Consider the following 14,759-nt stretch of genomic DNA (forward strand, 5'->3'; position numbering starts at 1 on the left):
ATACTTCTTTGTAAGGCTTTCCACCCCTTTCTTTATATTTTGCCACTTTGCCTAGAAAATGATTGAGGAGCTGCCCATTTCCTGTTGCTGTTTGTATTGCATCTGTGTTTTCCTCCTAGAGTCACCTGTTTTCTCCTTTTATTATTCCATTTAGGACACAAACCATTAAATCCATCTTGGATTTGCCCTACTTAGTGCAAAGGAAGAATTGAGCACCTTCAGAGGAACCCAGGATCTTGCAGAATGACATTTTCCCTCCCCTCACTCACCAGTAACGAGATTTAGGTTTAGTAGTTTACTGAGCATTCTTGAAATCTGAAACAACTGAGAAACTAGAACTTGCTTCTCTTTTCCTTTGCAACTTGCTACTTCAGCTGGTGCATCTTATGCTGCTGCTGAGTTTGGAAAAGATTTACACTAAAAAAGTGAAATGTTGAGGTTGCTGCTTTAGGCTGTGTATTGGCAGTGACCTGCTTCATTTGATGCCATTTTTCTAAGCTACCTATGTCCAAAGCATGTTTTGGAACAACCTTACAGTATCAGGACTGTTTGAGTGTAAGTTCCATCTAAGTGCTGCTGCAGTCTCACGTTCCATGTGGGATGCTCCTGGGCATCCTCACTAATCCAGGGAGTTAAACTCACTGAGGAGTGTTCCCCCACACTTTTTCTCTCCTTACATAGTGCCAGCTTGACTCCTTGCACTTGGCTTGCTGAAGGCTTAAACAAGGAATGTTGCTAGGCATGTGTAAGTTTGCAAGTCTGAAGGAAAAGGGGGAAATGCAGAATTAAAGCAGTTCTGAGTTCAGCTGTCATTCTGAGACTCGGGTCACACACCCCATCAGAGAACCACGGCTCTGGCTCTCCCTGCCTTTCGCTGCAGTGCCCTGTGTGATTCCTGACCTGGCCGTGCCTTCCCCTCCGGCTGGAATGTGCTGCAGCTCCCGGGATCGGTGCTGGGCTCCCCTGTGGCTGCAGAACACACTTGCCTGCCTGGCTGCCTGCCTGCAGCACAGGCTGGGCCTTTTTCTCACTGGCAGGTTCAGCTGCAAAATTCTGTGTGTTTTGCTTGCCTGATTGAGATAAATTATACAGACAGAGTGCTTGGGGAATTCGGGATTGACTTGGGGAGGTAGTGAGGGGATGAAAATTAGAAATGGAAGGATGGTCTGGAAGCAGGTCTGTCCTGTTGTGGATTGGAGGTGGGGAGATGGGAGCTTGCTTGTCTGGGGAGGACCCTGGTTCTTAGCTGTGCATGGGAAAAGGGATTTTGGCTGAGTTCACTGATGGGAAAAGATGTTCTGGAGGGGAAATGTTTTAATCGTTGATAAGCTTAAAAGGGGAAATTACTGTACAGTATTGAAACACTGACATTTCCCAAGGGTGTATCCATCACTTTCCAGGCTTGGAGAAAACATTGACCCAGATTCCTGGGAGAAAAACTATCTAGTGAGAAGCAATTGGGAGATACTGCCTGTGAGTTTAATCACAGAAATCATGGTGATTTAATGGGTGTTTAATTACAGCCCATCCAATCCCACCCCCTGCCACAGGCAGAGACACATTCCACTAACCCAGGGTGCTCTGAGCCTCATCCAGCCTGGCCTTGGGACGCTATGCCAGGGCCCCAACACCCTCACAGGGAATTCGTTCCCAATATCCCATCTAACCCTGCCCTCTGGCGCTGTGAAGCCATTCCCCCTCATCCTGGCACTCCAGCCCCTTTTAAAAGGTCCTGCTCCAGCCTTTTTGAGGAACTTCCTGAAGTTTGTGATCCACGGACACTGGAAGCACAGAGGATCTGCTGGTAAAGTGTCACTGTGGTTTGAATCCTTCCCTAGGCAATTTCTTTAGCTCCTGAAGGAAACAGAACTCTGAGCCAGACAATCTTCTGCCTTTTTTTAGGAATTCAGAGCTGTAGTAGAAAATCTCTGGAATTATTTTTGTATTAAAGTCTTGAAGCATAATATTTTAAACACAACACAACATGGATTCTCATGCAGCTCTTACATTTTGCTTGTGAAGTTCATATAATTAGTGTCTCCTATTAGTGTGGAGTTTTTTCTGGCAGTACAGGCACAAAGCATTAGTGTCCTATAAAATGAGATTACTCAGTGTTGTACCACTATTAAAGTTTAGAGGTTTGATTTTCTGGTTTTGTACGCCTTTGGATGCTATTGTACATCAGGATAGCATGGTTAGGATTGCATTTTATATTACTCTTATGAAGCTGGGTTTTTGCAATGGGTAATTTTATTGCTGTGTACCCATTTGATTACAATGACCAGTTTCTCTACAAAGTTTCTATTAAATCAAGGATTATCATCCTGAAATTCTGAAATGTTTGTGTGAATCTCTGGTTGCTGGGACCATTTATCAACAAGAGAAGCTTTTCTTTATTTGAGAGGCAGCTTCCTTGTTCCAACTGCATTGTTTCACATTGTTTCCTTAATGTTTTAAATTATTTGTACTTAATGTTGTTCATTTGAATGAAGGTTCTGCCTTTAAACCTTCACATGTTGATTGGATCTAATGCCAAATGTCTGATAGTTGTGAGCTCTTCTCCACGCTCCTTCTGTGTTTGCTCACTGAGTTGGGTTTCATGTATAAACACGTAGGCATGTAAGAACGATCCAGGCAGGGATTTTTGAAGTTTGCTGTTGCTTTTATGTGTTTTCAAAATTTAGTTCTGTTTCTGGGGTTGTGTGGACTTCCCCCTCCTCCCTCTTTTGCTGGTGGATATGTCTTTGCATTTCCCATTTATTTTTATGTGGAAATAGAGACTATGTGTACAAGGACTGTCTCAGGCTGTTTACATTAAGCACTTAGAGCAGCACCTGCATCCTTTTCTGCTCAACATCTCACGTCAGATAATTTCTCCCTGGGATTACTCCATTATTTTGATTCCTTTCGTGCATCCAGTCTTTGGGGTTCTCCCCATTGCCACTCCCAGTACCTGTGATTAAACTGTGGGGTTTTGGATGAGTTTTGGGACCCTGATGAGCCAGCAGGGGATAAAGGTGGTTAACAGCAACAAGAATGAAGAGGAACATCTTGTCTGCTCTTTAGAACCTTGTGGAAACAAGATGGATTAAATCAAGCTCTGAAGTAAGAGAAAATGTCACTTTGTACTGATCTGTACGTAGCTTTTGCACTAAACAGGAGGAATGACTTCTCTTGAGCTGATGCTCCCTTTCTTCAAATGCAGCTTCTCTACACAGTTCAATGGTTAGCTTGGATTTATTTTCGTTAATTTCTTAAGAAAACCCAGCCTTTCATCATTCCCTGGATTCTTGAAATTATTTCAGGATGCCTTAAATGCTATCATCTCAAAGTCACAGCCTCTCCAATATTTTTGACTTTCTAGCCATAAAAATAATAATTCATGGAATCACAGAATGGTTTAGGTTGGAAAAGGCTCATCCAGTTCCACCTCCTGCCATGGGTAAGGACATCTTCCACTATCCCAGGTTCCTCCAAACCCCATCCAACCTGGCCTGGAACACTTCCAGAGTTGGGGTAGCCACAGCTTCTCTGGGCACCCTGTGCCAGGGCCTCAGCACTCACAGGGAAGAGTTTCTTCCTAATATCCCATCTAAAACTCTCCTCCTCTGGTTTTAAACCATTCCCCCTTGTCCTGTCACTGTCTCACTTTGAAAAATGTCTTCCTGTTTTTTAAAAGCCCCCTTTAGGTCCTGGCAGGCCATGAGGAGGCATCCCGGAATCTGCGACCTCCATTCCCATTTGTACTGTGACTGTTTGATTTGAGCTCTGTTCTCTCAGTGTGGAATAATCAATGTCTGATTTACCCCATTGTTCTGGCATGTCCAAGAGCCTTGACAGCATTTAACTGGGAGCACTGGAGGATGAGCTGTATGAGACAAGGCCAAATGATACTGACTGCAAATCCACTGTGGTTTTGTCTGGGGATATGGAGCTGGGATTAATTTTACCCCTGCAGGGAAGCAATGCTTACCCTGCCACTAATTGCTATTGACACCCAGGGCAAGCTGCAGGTCCTGCCCTGTTTTCAGCGTGCCCCTGGATCATGTGCCACAAAAAGTAACAGCAGCTGCAGTGTTTATAATATCACAGGCTGTGTCTTACAGGGGGAAATGCACCTTAGTGCCTTGACATGAATAGTTTTGTGGGGCTTTCAGGTCTCTAGGTGTACTTAAGTGTTCAGAGACCAAAGGGTTGACACAAAGTGTTGGTGTTGCTGGGTGTACAAATGTCACCTCTCACTCTGTATGAGGAGGACCAGCTTTTTACACAAGCAGACAGTGATAGGACAAGGGGGAATTGCTTTAAACTATAAAAGAGAGATTTAGATTAGATATTAGCAAGAAAATGTTCCCTGTGAGAGTGGTTAGGCCTGGCACAGGTTGCCCAGAGAAGCTGTGGCTGCCCCTGGATCCCAGGAAGTGTCCAAGGCCAGGTTGGACAGGGCTTGGAGGAACCTGGGACAGTGGAAGGTGTCTCTGTCCTTGGCAGGGGCTTTAAATCCAAACCATTCTGTGGTTCTGTGATCTAATTACCTCGAAGCTAATTCCATACTGCCTAGTTGTTTTGGGTTCAAGAAATGAGCTATTCCAGAAGGATTTACCTGTGATTAACTGATTGATAATCCAGAGCAGTTTGGTTTGAGTGAACACAGTTGTAAATAAAACGGGACGTGGTTCCCAGAAGCAGAACAGGGGATGTTCAGGAGAGCCTGTAATAACTCTCCTGAATGTTTGTATGAAAAGTTGTGTTTCCTTCCATTACATTCCAGCTTTTACCTGTTCCTTAGGCTGTGGCACCTCTCTGAAGTGATTGCTCTGTAAGGCTTTGGAGTCCTCCATGAGAGCCTTGGTCTCCAAACCTGCCTTGGAAAACAAACCTGCCTTGCTTAAACATGCAGATATAAGTGGAGCTGGTGATCCTGAAAGTTGTTTGTTCCAATGTGTTTGGTCCTGTTCTTCTGTCTTACTCTTCTCTTTCTTCTTACAGGTCTGGATGCAGAGTTGTCTTACGTGAGGAATGATGTGGTTAATCACTATGCCTTGTCCTTCAATCTCCTAATACCCAGCGAGACCAACAATCTCCACTTCACCTGGCATGCCAAATCCAAGGTGAGCAGGCGTGAATTCTGAGACATGAGCTGTTCTGCTTGGTGAATACCCACTGCTATAATTTAAAGGCTTTTTTCTTTGCAAAAAATAGCATACGCAAGGTGCAAAGTACTTATTTATATGACTGCAGGCAATAAGTTAAGATGGCATACATCCAAGCTGTTCCTTGTTTTAGAAAGTTGAAGCACTTATTTCAAAGTATTTTCTACTTCTTGCTCCTGGCAAGGTCCATGTATGCATACAAGCCACTGGCTGTGGAATCTCTTCCCTTGGTGCTTTGGACACACAGAAGGGCAGCCATGAACTGAAGCCTCTGGAAATCATACGTAGAGCAATTGTTGTAGAGATTTCTAGAAACATATGCTTGGAGACAAGGAGAGCCTATAAAAGCAGCATCCAGCATGTTATTGCTGAGCCCTGATTAAATGGAAAGGCTTTTTATGTCACTTAATCACTGTGCCTGGAGCATGCAGCAGCAGCTGTCAGAGAGATTGCGTATGCTCTTACATTCTGAAGCATTTCCAGTTACTTAACAATTTATTTTCATATATGAAATGATCTGTTTAGTCTCTGCCAGATGTTCATTCTGTTCTTGAGTGGTGGTTGTTCTTCTCCCCTTATGTAGGAAAGGCTGCAGCAGGAGCAGTAGTATTAAACAGCTCCACCAGTGCAGGACCTGAGGATTCCTCCTGCCATTGTTCTTCCCTTTGAGGTGTAACTTGTTAAGAGCAGTGACTTTTGGCCTGCAGTGGAGTTGGGTCGAGTGCCAGCCAGCCCTGATCCCATATTCCACATGCACAGTGACAGTTCAGTCACTTGTCATTTGTTCCCTTGTCACAGCTTCAGCTGAGGCTCCCTGCATCATTGGCCCTGCCCTGTGTTTCCTTGGGCCTGGCTGTGAATTTTGAGGAGGAATTTTGGAGCTTGTGTAGCCCTGCTTCCCATTCCTGGGGTTCCTCCTAAGGGTTCCACTTGGGGTTCCACTCTAAGTTGGTGTAGTGCGACTTGGAGGAGCTCAGAAATGGGGGTTGTGTCTCTTCCCCTGGCATCCTGACTGAAAAATAAATTGATAACAAGAATGAACCATATTATGTTTTAGAAAGGGGGAAAAACTAACTATTGGGACAAAGTCAAACAAATGAATTCAGCTGAGAGTGGAGGGTGGAGGGGTAGGATGAATTTCCAAGAGGAGCTTATGACTTAGAGTAGATTGTATACTTTTTTTTGAATGAATGTTTGCAGAGTCAGCTTCTTAAATGGAAACAAAATCTTGACTACAGTTGAATAAATTATTTCTAAGCAATTTTGTTTGTAAAACTGACTGTGGGGGAGAATTTTTTAAATTTTAGCAGCTTTAACAAACTGACTTTTGAACAAGTAAGTTTAAAAGTGTCATTGAGTGAGGTTTGTGAAGGATTTTTTTTTAGTATAAGCACTCTGAATTCTGCCACAGATTTTAAGGAATGATTTCAAGAGTAGCTTCTGTTTTGGCTTTCTTAATTTGAACTGTCACAAAAGTCTTGAAACTAAAATGTCACATTAAAAAATTGGAATATGGATGCCTAAAATTACTAGCACTCCTTGAAAATAAGGTATGGGTTTTTATTTTCAAGAATTATGAAAAGGGATGTTTTATTTCTTTATACTCCTAGACAGATTTCTCATGTGTTCTCTGTCTCCCAACTGTTGTTACAGGTTGAGTATAAACTGGGATTTCAGGTCCATGATCCCATGGCTATGGCCCTGCCTCAGGCCAACATTTCTCTACAAGGAGAAGTTCCTCGCACCCTCTCAGGTAAACTCCCCACCCCCATCCAGCTCATGGATGAATAATGGTCATTTAGCCACAAATGCAGTTTTAGTGATCTGTGAACACTTATTAAAATTGACAAAAATTAATTGAAAATCCATGTCCTTTAATGCTCTAACGGCTGAAGTGATGAGGTGTGAAGACTAAAATAGCATTTCTTAGTATCGAGTTCTTTATAATGTGATAATTTATGATGTTTACAATGTACTTCATAAACATCTCAAAAAAGGCTCTTATTTAAATGTTCTCTCAGAGTCTGAGAATGCCCCACTCCCCTGTAACCCCTGTGTTGTGTTCACAGTGTTCCGTGTCGATCTCTCCTGCACCGGCAGACTCGACTCCGATGTCACAATACTGATGCAGCTCAACTTAACAATAAATTCCTCAAAAAACATCACAGTTTTAAATTTCAAACGAAGGAAAATGTGCTACAAAAGTAAGAGATCAAATTTCAGATATTTTAAAGTTTTTACTGTTTAAGTATGCTAACAAAAGGGAGTGGGATGGTGTATGATCCAGGACAGGAGTAACAGAGTGAATTTTGGGGAGGATTGGAAGAAACCAGGTAAAATTCTGCCTTTCAGAGAGGAGTGAGGACTTCTGGTTAAAGCAGAAACTGGTGAATGAACAACTTTCCCCAAGAGTTCCCCAAGAGTTCCACTGACTGACCTTTTAATAGATATGTAACAAAAACCATTTTCTCTCTGTTTGGAAAGAAGAAATCAGTTCCTTCAAAACTGCCACATTCTGAGAATTCAAATTGTTCTAAAAATTAGCAATAAAATATACTTAGTTTATAAACTGTGATAAAATTGGCTGTTTAGTGAGTGTAGGAGGTGTTAGTCTGTTAGATGTGAAGTACAAAATGATCTTCGGAGATAATCCAAATTTTGGAAATCCTAAGTTGACTCTTCTGTGTTTCCACTTGGGAATCTGCAAGCGTAATTTATTCTTGGATTGTTCCTGTTTACTGTTGTGGCTTCCTAGAATTTTCCTAGGATTTTCTAGTATTTTCATAGGCATCAGAAGAAGATTATTTTGGAGAATCCCAAGAGCTGTGTGTTCCTTAAAAACGCCTGTGGTGTTCCACTCCTGGGCAGTATTTGGGGATTGCCACCTACCTACCTCTTTGCATGCTCCTCCTGCCTCTGTTCAGCTCACCTGGAGCCTTTGAGGACAGTAGCTGTCTTTCCAAAGAGGGGTTTATTACTTTTCTTGAGTATAAATATCAAAGGATGAGCTCAGGGAAGGTGTGGATGGAAGAGCCAGCCATGCCTTGTAGCACATAACATTGGGATACTCATGTTCCTTGCATCAGGCTTCAGGAAGACCATTCTTAATTCCAAGTTTGTATCTCCTTCTAGTAAAATGGAGGTCTGGCCGATAATTCTTTATTTCATGTTTTCCTGGGAATTTTTTCAAATATTCCCAAGTGGGGGAGGTCAGCCCTGCTGAGCCATTCACAGCTTGCTGAGCTGTGGATGTGTGATGGAGCTTTCCAGAAGCACCACACAGTTGGGTGAGATAGAGCCACTGCCTGAACCATCAGAAGTGGTCCTTACAGAGATCTCGTTTCTGCAGGTTCATAAAAACAAACAAAAAAAAGGCTTTGCTTGGTGTGTGTTGATGGGTGTAGAGCATATGGGGATTTCTGGCTGAATTCAATGCATAAATTAGGAATATGCAGGAACTTGCTAGTGGTTTTGCTCAGGGCATTCCTGATAGTTCCTCCTCAAGTTCAAAAAAGGGATAAAAAAAGAAAAACACTCTGTTTTTCCTCCCTTGGATTACTTTTTCCTAAACTGCACTAGTTTAACAAGGAGTGGGAAGGGGCTGAGAGGAGGAAGGGGGGTGTGCAAGTGGGACTGTGCTTGTGCAGCTGCAGAAATCCATGGGATTCCCTCAGCTGCCTGCAGATCCTCGAGGTGGGGGAGGTTTCATCTGGAGACATCTCCTGCATTCCCCAATTTTGTGCTGCTCCTCTTGGTAACCAGACTCAGAGTAAGCTTAATGAAGATTTACCCACTTTCTAAAGGACTGGTACTCTCATGAGCTGTGTTGTCCTCCTGCCTTCACTTGCATATTTATGAGTATTTAAATGGCATCACCTCTTCCATCCTTCTGTTTTAACTCTGTGACTCCTGACTGGCATCAGCTGAGAAGTCACAGTGCCTGTGGTGGTTGCATCTCTGACCCCTTCCTAGGATGAGCAACATTAGACTGGAGCCAGGATTTCCTCCAAAAGATCAGGGTAGTCTTGACTGAACATCCCAGCAATGATTTTCTCTCCTGTAGGAAGTGATTCTGTGAGGTCTTTATTTAGTGCCTTAGCAAACACATTCTCTGCACCTTTTCTTTCTGCTGCTTTGGACCTTGGACAAGCTGCAGGGTTTTACATGGATTCAGTGGATTCAAGCTTTGCCTCCCTGGACATGTGTGTCAGTGGTGAAATACCTGACCTGTGTGTTTCAGTGTGATTTTAATTCTGGTTAGGTATTTGAATGGAAATCTAGGGATTAGTGTAGTCCTTGAATCAGCTCTTCTCTTTGGAAAAGCAGATCTGTTTTTCCATACCTGAGGCAATGTGAAGGGCTGCAATAATAAATGTACTCCAAACTTAATGGCTTTCTCTCATCTCTTTAGAGCTTGAACCAGAAGTCAAATCTCCAACAGCTGATAAAAACAGCAGCAAGGCTATCTGTAAGTAATCCTGAATGTACAACTTGGGGTTTAAAAACTGAAAAACTTTTAATGTGCTTTGATTCCACAGCTTTCCCTATGAAAACAGTCCCCAGGTTGTCTGTACTATACCCAGTATTGCAGTGGGTTGTTGGTAATTAATTGTTTTAACTGGTGAAGAGGAAAAAACCCTATTCCAAATCTTGTAACAACTTTTGTATCACATCTTAGGGGCTCTGGTTTCTGTACATGACTCTGATCTATTTTCCTGACCTTAGGACCTGTCTGATTTGCTGTTTCAATTTATCACTATTGAAGGAATAGAATGAGGTAGTTTCCTTTCCTCCTCGTCTAGCTGGAAATATCACTGGCTGACTGTGGCTCCATGATACACAGAATGGGAGTGTTTTTTGCCAAAATGCTGTTGGAAAGCAGTGGGAAAGAGTGCTCAGTGCTCTCTTTACCTCCTACTGTCTCTTCCAGGGTAGTTGTTCTCCAGGATACCTTATAGAACATTTGGGATGGCTGAGGCTGCTGCCTCTCCCTGCCTCCAGCCCCTCTGCTTGTGTTGCCATAACAAACTAACAAAATGTTGTTTCTTGGGGGTTTTGTTTGGGTTTTTTTGTTGGTTTTTCTCCTTTTTGAGAAGGGTTCAGTAACTTTCCACATCTGTTGCAGTTGATCCTGTAAATGCAGCTCCCACCACTTCGACCCGGGTGTTCTATATCAGTGTGGGTGTGTGCTGTGCTGTGATATTCCTGGTGGCAATAATCCTGGCTGTCTTGCACCTCCACAGCATGAAAAGGATAGAGTTGGATGACAGGTATGTGTTCAAGCTTTCCCAGTGTGGTTTTGGGACATATTTACGCAGATTAGTGGGAGTTCAGTCTCAAAATGAGCACTCTGTGGTAGTTTGCAACTTCTGCTCTCAGTGGCAAGCTGTAGCAGATACTGCCTGTGTGGGGTTGAGGTGAGAGCTGTGCTGCAGAAAGGCAGCAGTTGCAGGTGCTCTGCTGTTTATGAGGTGGAAGGATTGTTCAGGTTTTGCCAGAATATTTGTGAAGAGTGGAAAGATTCAGACAGAATCAGATCTGCAAGGATGGTCAGGGTTGAAGGAAAAATTGACTTGGGCATACTGGAAAGGCAGGCTGGGAGAGCTGAGGGTGTTCATACTGGAGAAGAGAAGGTTCCAGAGAGACCTTAGAGCCCTTTTCAGTGCCTAAAGGGGCTCCTGGAAAGGGGCCTGGAATGCCAAGACAAGGCAGAATGGCTTTCCACTGCCAGAGAGTTTTTACCTTTATTTTACCTTAGATGGGATATTGGGAAGAAATTCTTCCCTGGGAGGGTGGGGAGGCCCTGGCAGAGGTTGCCCAGAGCAGCTGTGGCTGCCCCTGGATGCCTGGAAGTGTCCAAGGCCAGGTTGGACAGGGCTTGGAGCAGTCTGGGCTAGTGGAAGGTGTCCCTGCCCCTGGCAGGGGGTGGGACTGGATGGGCTTTAAGGTCCCTTCCCACCCAAACCATTGAATGCTTTTATGTGATTGGATGAAAACATTTGGGTTTTACTGGCACCTGCAGGAGAGTGAATTTCAGTTTTCCCTACTTTGATCGATTTTCCAGTATTCAGTTCAGCCTTAGGGTACAGTCTGAACATTACAACTGCTTGGTTATAAAACTGGCAATGTTGGGTTCTCTCAAATATATTTCCAATCCAGAAGAAATGTAGCACATGCATGGAAAATGGAGTTGTAACACGAGTCCAAGGGCACTGGAGTGGGGATTAAACACTGAGGAGAAGGGAGGCTGGAAAAGCAGGTGGACTGAGGCTGTGTGAACAGCCTGCATCAGATGCAACTGTTCAGGAGCAGGCAGTGTGAAACTGGATCCTTTGGAAAACAGCCTGTGGGTGGTCACCGCTGTGAAAGGATATCTTGAACTAAAGGATGTCTTGAACTGCTTCTGTGCTGCCTGCAGCCTCATGGAGTAGCTTTATCTTTTTCATCCTCCTCTTTATCCATTCATCTGTTCCTTTCAGTTTTCTCCCTGCCGTTCCCTCCCCTGGTGTCCCCAGCCCATGTGGCTTTGGCAGTGCCACTGCACTGAGCAGTTGTGGTTTCTCAGTTGTAACCAAATGAACTTGTCAGCCTTCCTCAGTTCCTTTGTGCCTGGTTGTCTGATGGAGGGGTTTTAATCAGCTGAAGGTGTTAAAGGATGTGCAGCTTGCTTTAATTCAGAAAGGAAGAACATTCTATTTTTAGTATGGGATAGTGTTGTCTGTGTGAGGTTTTGAGGTGTCCAGCCCAGGAGTGTGATCAGATGTCCTCCCCTGTACTCCATTGCACTGGGTTTCTGTGGAGATACAAGGTAAAAATCCTAAAAAAACAATTTACTTTCTGTGGAGATAAAGCTAAAAATCCATCTAATGTTAGTCCTTTGTGGTTTGCAGGTGTAAATAATTTGCTCTGAATCACTGTATATCCTACTGACAAATTCTGATAAATTCAGGGGGCTTTCCCTGTTTGTGGAAAGAGTTTGGAATGAGATGATCTTTGAGGTCTCTTTCAACCCAGACCATTGAATGATTTTAGGAAGTTTGTGCAGCTCCTGGGGTTTAGCTCTTCAAGAACCATGTGATGACTTATTTTTTGAGCCTGAAGGTGCCTGACCTGGCAGAACTGTGGATGTGCTGCTGTGTAAAAGCTGTTGCTCAGGCAGTGCCAGAGTAAAGGTGTAACAGAAGCAAAATGTTCCTGAAAATCAGGAGGTGTGGGGTTTGTTTTGAACAAACTCACCGAGGGAAGCAAGAATTCCTGATTTGGTTGTGAATAATAATCTCAAACTGTTTTTGTAAAAGGTTCCTGAATGGAATATGACAATGTCATTAGGCTTTACGACCTCCCAGGAACAACAGAGTCTGGAAAACCCACTGGTGCTCTTAATTTCAACCCCCAGAACTAAATAAAACCGAGGAGGGTTGTTAACTGGAAGCTCAAGTCGAGTTTACAGGCTGCACATGGATTATTTAGGAACATTGTATTGGAAGTCCACAGCAAATGCTGCAAACCTCCCAGCAAAGGCACTGGAAAAGTGCCAAGGAAAGCTGGCATGGTTTAACAGCAGGATAATGGGAGTCATTAAAGCAAGAAGGCATCGTTCAAATAGCTGACAGAATATGCAAGTGAGGAAGCTCGGGAAGTGAGTTAAACCTAAAAACCAGAATGAAGCCAACCCAAAAGAGTTTTTCAATCTTGCAACAGGCATTCAAAGAATAATTCCTTCCTCACACTTGCCTCCAGCCAAAGGAATCCGCAGGGCTAGTGGGTGATCAGGTTACAAAAGGAGTTTCCAGCCAGAGCAAGAAAAGGAAATGCAAGTTGTGCTTTGGTGTTTGATGTGGTGACCATGCCAAGACTCTCCTTCCTGGGGAGCTCGCTGCAGAGTGGATCATACTGAGGCAGCTCGTGGATGCAATAGTGGGAGCAGTTCAAATAAGCAGTAATTGCCAGCACCAAAGAATAGTCATTCAGAAAATCTGAAGGGAGTTAAAGGGGAGGAGCTAGACCAGCATCTGTGGCTTTTAGGCTCCTGCTAAATGCTGTGCTGGAGCCCTGCACCTGGAAGACAGGGAATGTGGGAATAACTTAAAAAAAAAAAAAAAAAGTTCCAGGGAGTGATTGAGGCCAGCTATAAATGAGTAAGTTTGTGTTGTGAGATTCAGTAAATTCCATTCCAAATAAAAAATTCAGTGTGTTCATCCATGATTGTGCTATAATGTGGAAGAGTGGACTTGGATTTCTGGTTTTTAAAGGAAGCCTGGCTTCAAAGGTAGCAGTGGGCCTGGAGGGCATCACCAGCCATGTCTGACAATCCTACAGGGGTGACTGGTCCTGCCCAAGAAACCTTAAATGTTGATTATTTGGCAAAGCAGAGGTTGTATCCCAAACTAATATCCTCTTTGTCCTCCCAATACAGTTAGCAGTGGAAAACTTGAAGTTGGATCAAAAGGGGGACGTTTGTATGTGTTTGGAGGGGAAGAACTACAAAAAAATCTTCTGGCCCTGCCATCTGACCTGCTAACAGGGGTTTTGGTCCACTACAGCTGCAAAAGCCCTTTTTGTAGGATTTTGACTGTGAAAATAAGACAGAAGTCAGCCTGCTGTGGTTTAGGCTGTGGTTTACCTGTTTCAGGGATACTCTGTGGACCCCTAGTCCTTCTGCCCAAAGAAAGCATCTCAAAAAGCACATTTTAGGAGGTACTGGAAGGGGCAACAGGCACCCCTAGGGAGGGGAGTGACAAAGTAGGGTAGGGCAGTTTGGGCTGTAAAATAGAGCCCTCGTCTGAGTGGGACATCAGTGCCATGAGAGAAATGTGTGCAAATCTTTCCTGGAATACAAGAGTCGTTCTTGGTATGACAGGATGGTTCTGGCAAGGAATGTTTTGTCACTTTGATTATTCCGAAGTGGGGAGAAGTCCCAGAAGATAGAGCAAGTTCTGGAAAGCAAATAGGAGGAAGCCATTCATGCTTAGTGCCAAGATTTTGAGCCACCTGAAATACATTCTCATGTGTGAGGGACTTCAAAACTCTGCTCTTTTCAAGTCTTGCCTGGAAAATCTCCTGGTTCTGACCTCGACAAGTTAATTTGGAATGTGTTGGAGTGGCAAGCAGCGATGTTGATCTGCATTTTTGCTTCCCCACAGCATCAGTGACAGCAGCAGCTCGCAGGGGCTGTCGCAGCCCTCCACGCAGACGACGCAGTACCTGCGGGCTGACACGCCCAACAACGCCACGCCAGTAACCAGTAAGTGTTAATCTAAGCACAGAGCCTCCTGCCACGCTGCTTTGGTGGCAAGTGCAAGAGAAGAACATCAATCATTCTCTGACTCTGTCACTTTGCTTCTTGAATTCACACAGTGTGTGTTTGATCCAGCCACGCCATAGTCAGGAGTGAGTTTGGGGGGGATGTGAGTGGTATGAGCATGAGACTGTGTTTGTCCCGGGGGTTGTTCTCCCTGCTCCCAGAGCAGTCAGCCAGCCAGACTTCACCAGTAGCTGTGAGGTATCTGTGTTTTACACTGGGAAGAGCCTGCCTCGTGCAGCCCAAGCAGAGGAGAGAGAACAGGATGTATCCACGCAGCCCTGGGATCAGTTACTAAAGCAGGT

General features: G+C 44.1%; 1 protein-coding gene across 1 annotated transcript in view; it reads left to right on the forward strand.

Moving 5' to 3' along the window:
* Window positions 1-14,759, forward strand: part of RYK (receptor like tyrosine kinase) — a 55,315-nt gene that overhangs the window by 12,828 nt on the left and 27,728 nt on the right. The window contains exons 2-7 of the mRNA XM_053951429.1: window positions 4,990-5,111; window positions 6,807-6,906; window positions 7,223-7,357; window positions 9,565-9,621; window positions 10,279-10,423; window positions 14,297-14,397. Of these exons, the coding sequence (XP_053807404.1) occupies window positions 4,990-5,111; window positions 6,807-6,906; window positions 7,223-7,357; window positions 9,565-9,621; window positions 10,279-10,423; window positions 14,297-14,397 (660 nt within the window). The remainder of the gene's footprint in view (window positions 1-4,989; window positions 5,112-6,806; window positions 6,907-7,222; window positions 7,358-9,564; window positions 9,622-10,278; window positions 10,424-14,296; window positions 14,398-14,759) is intronic.

Source organism: Vidua chalybeata, chromosome 10 (assembly GCF_026979565.1).
Source record: "Vidua chalybeata isolate OUT-0048 chromosome 10, bVidCha1 merged haplotype, whole genome shotgun sequence".
NCBI classification, from domain to species: domain Eukaryota; kingdom Metazoa; phylum Chordata; class Aves; order Passeriformes; family Viduidae; genus Vidua; species Vidua chalybeata.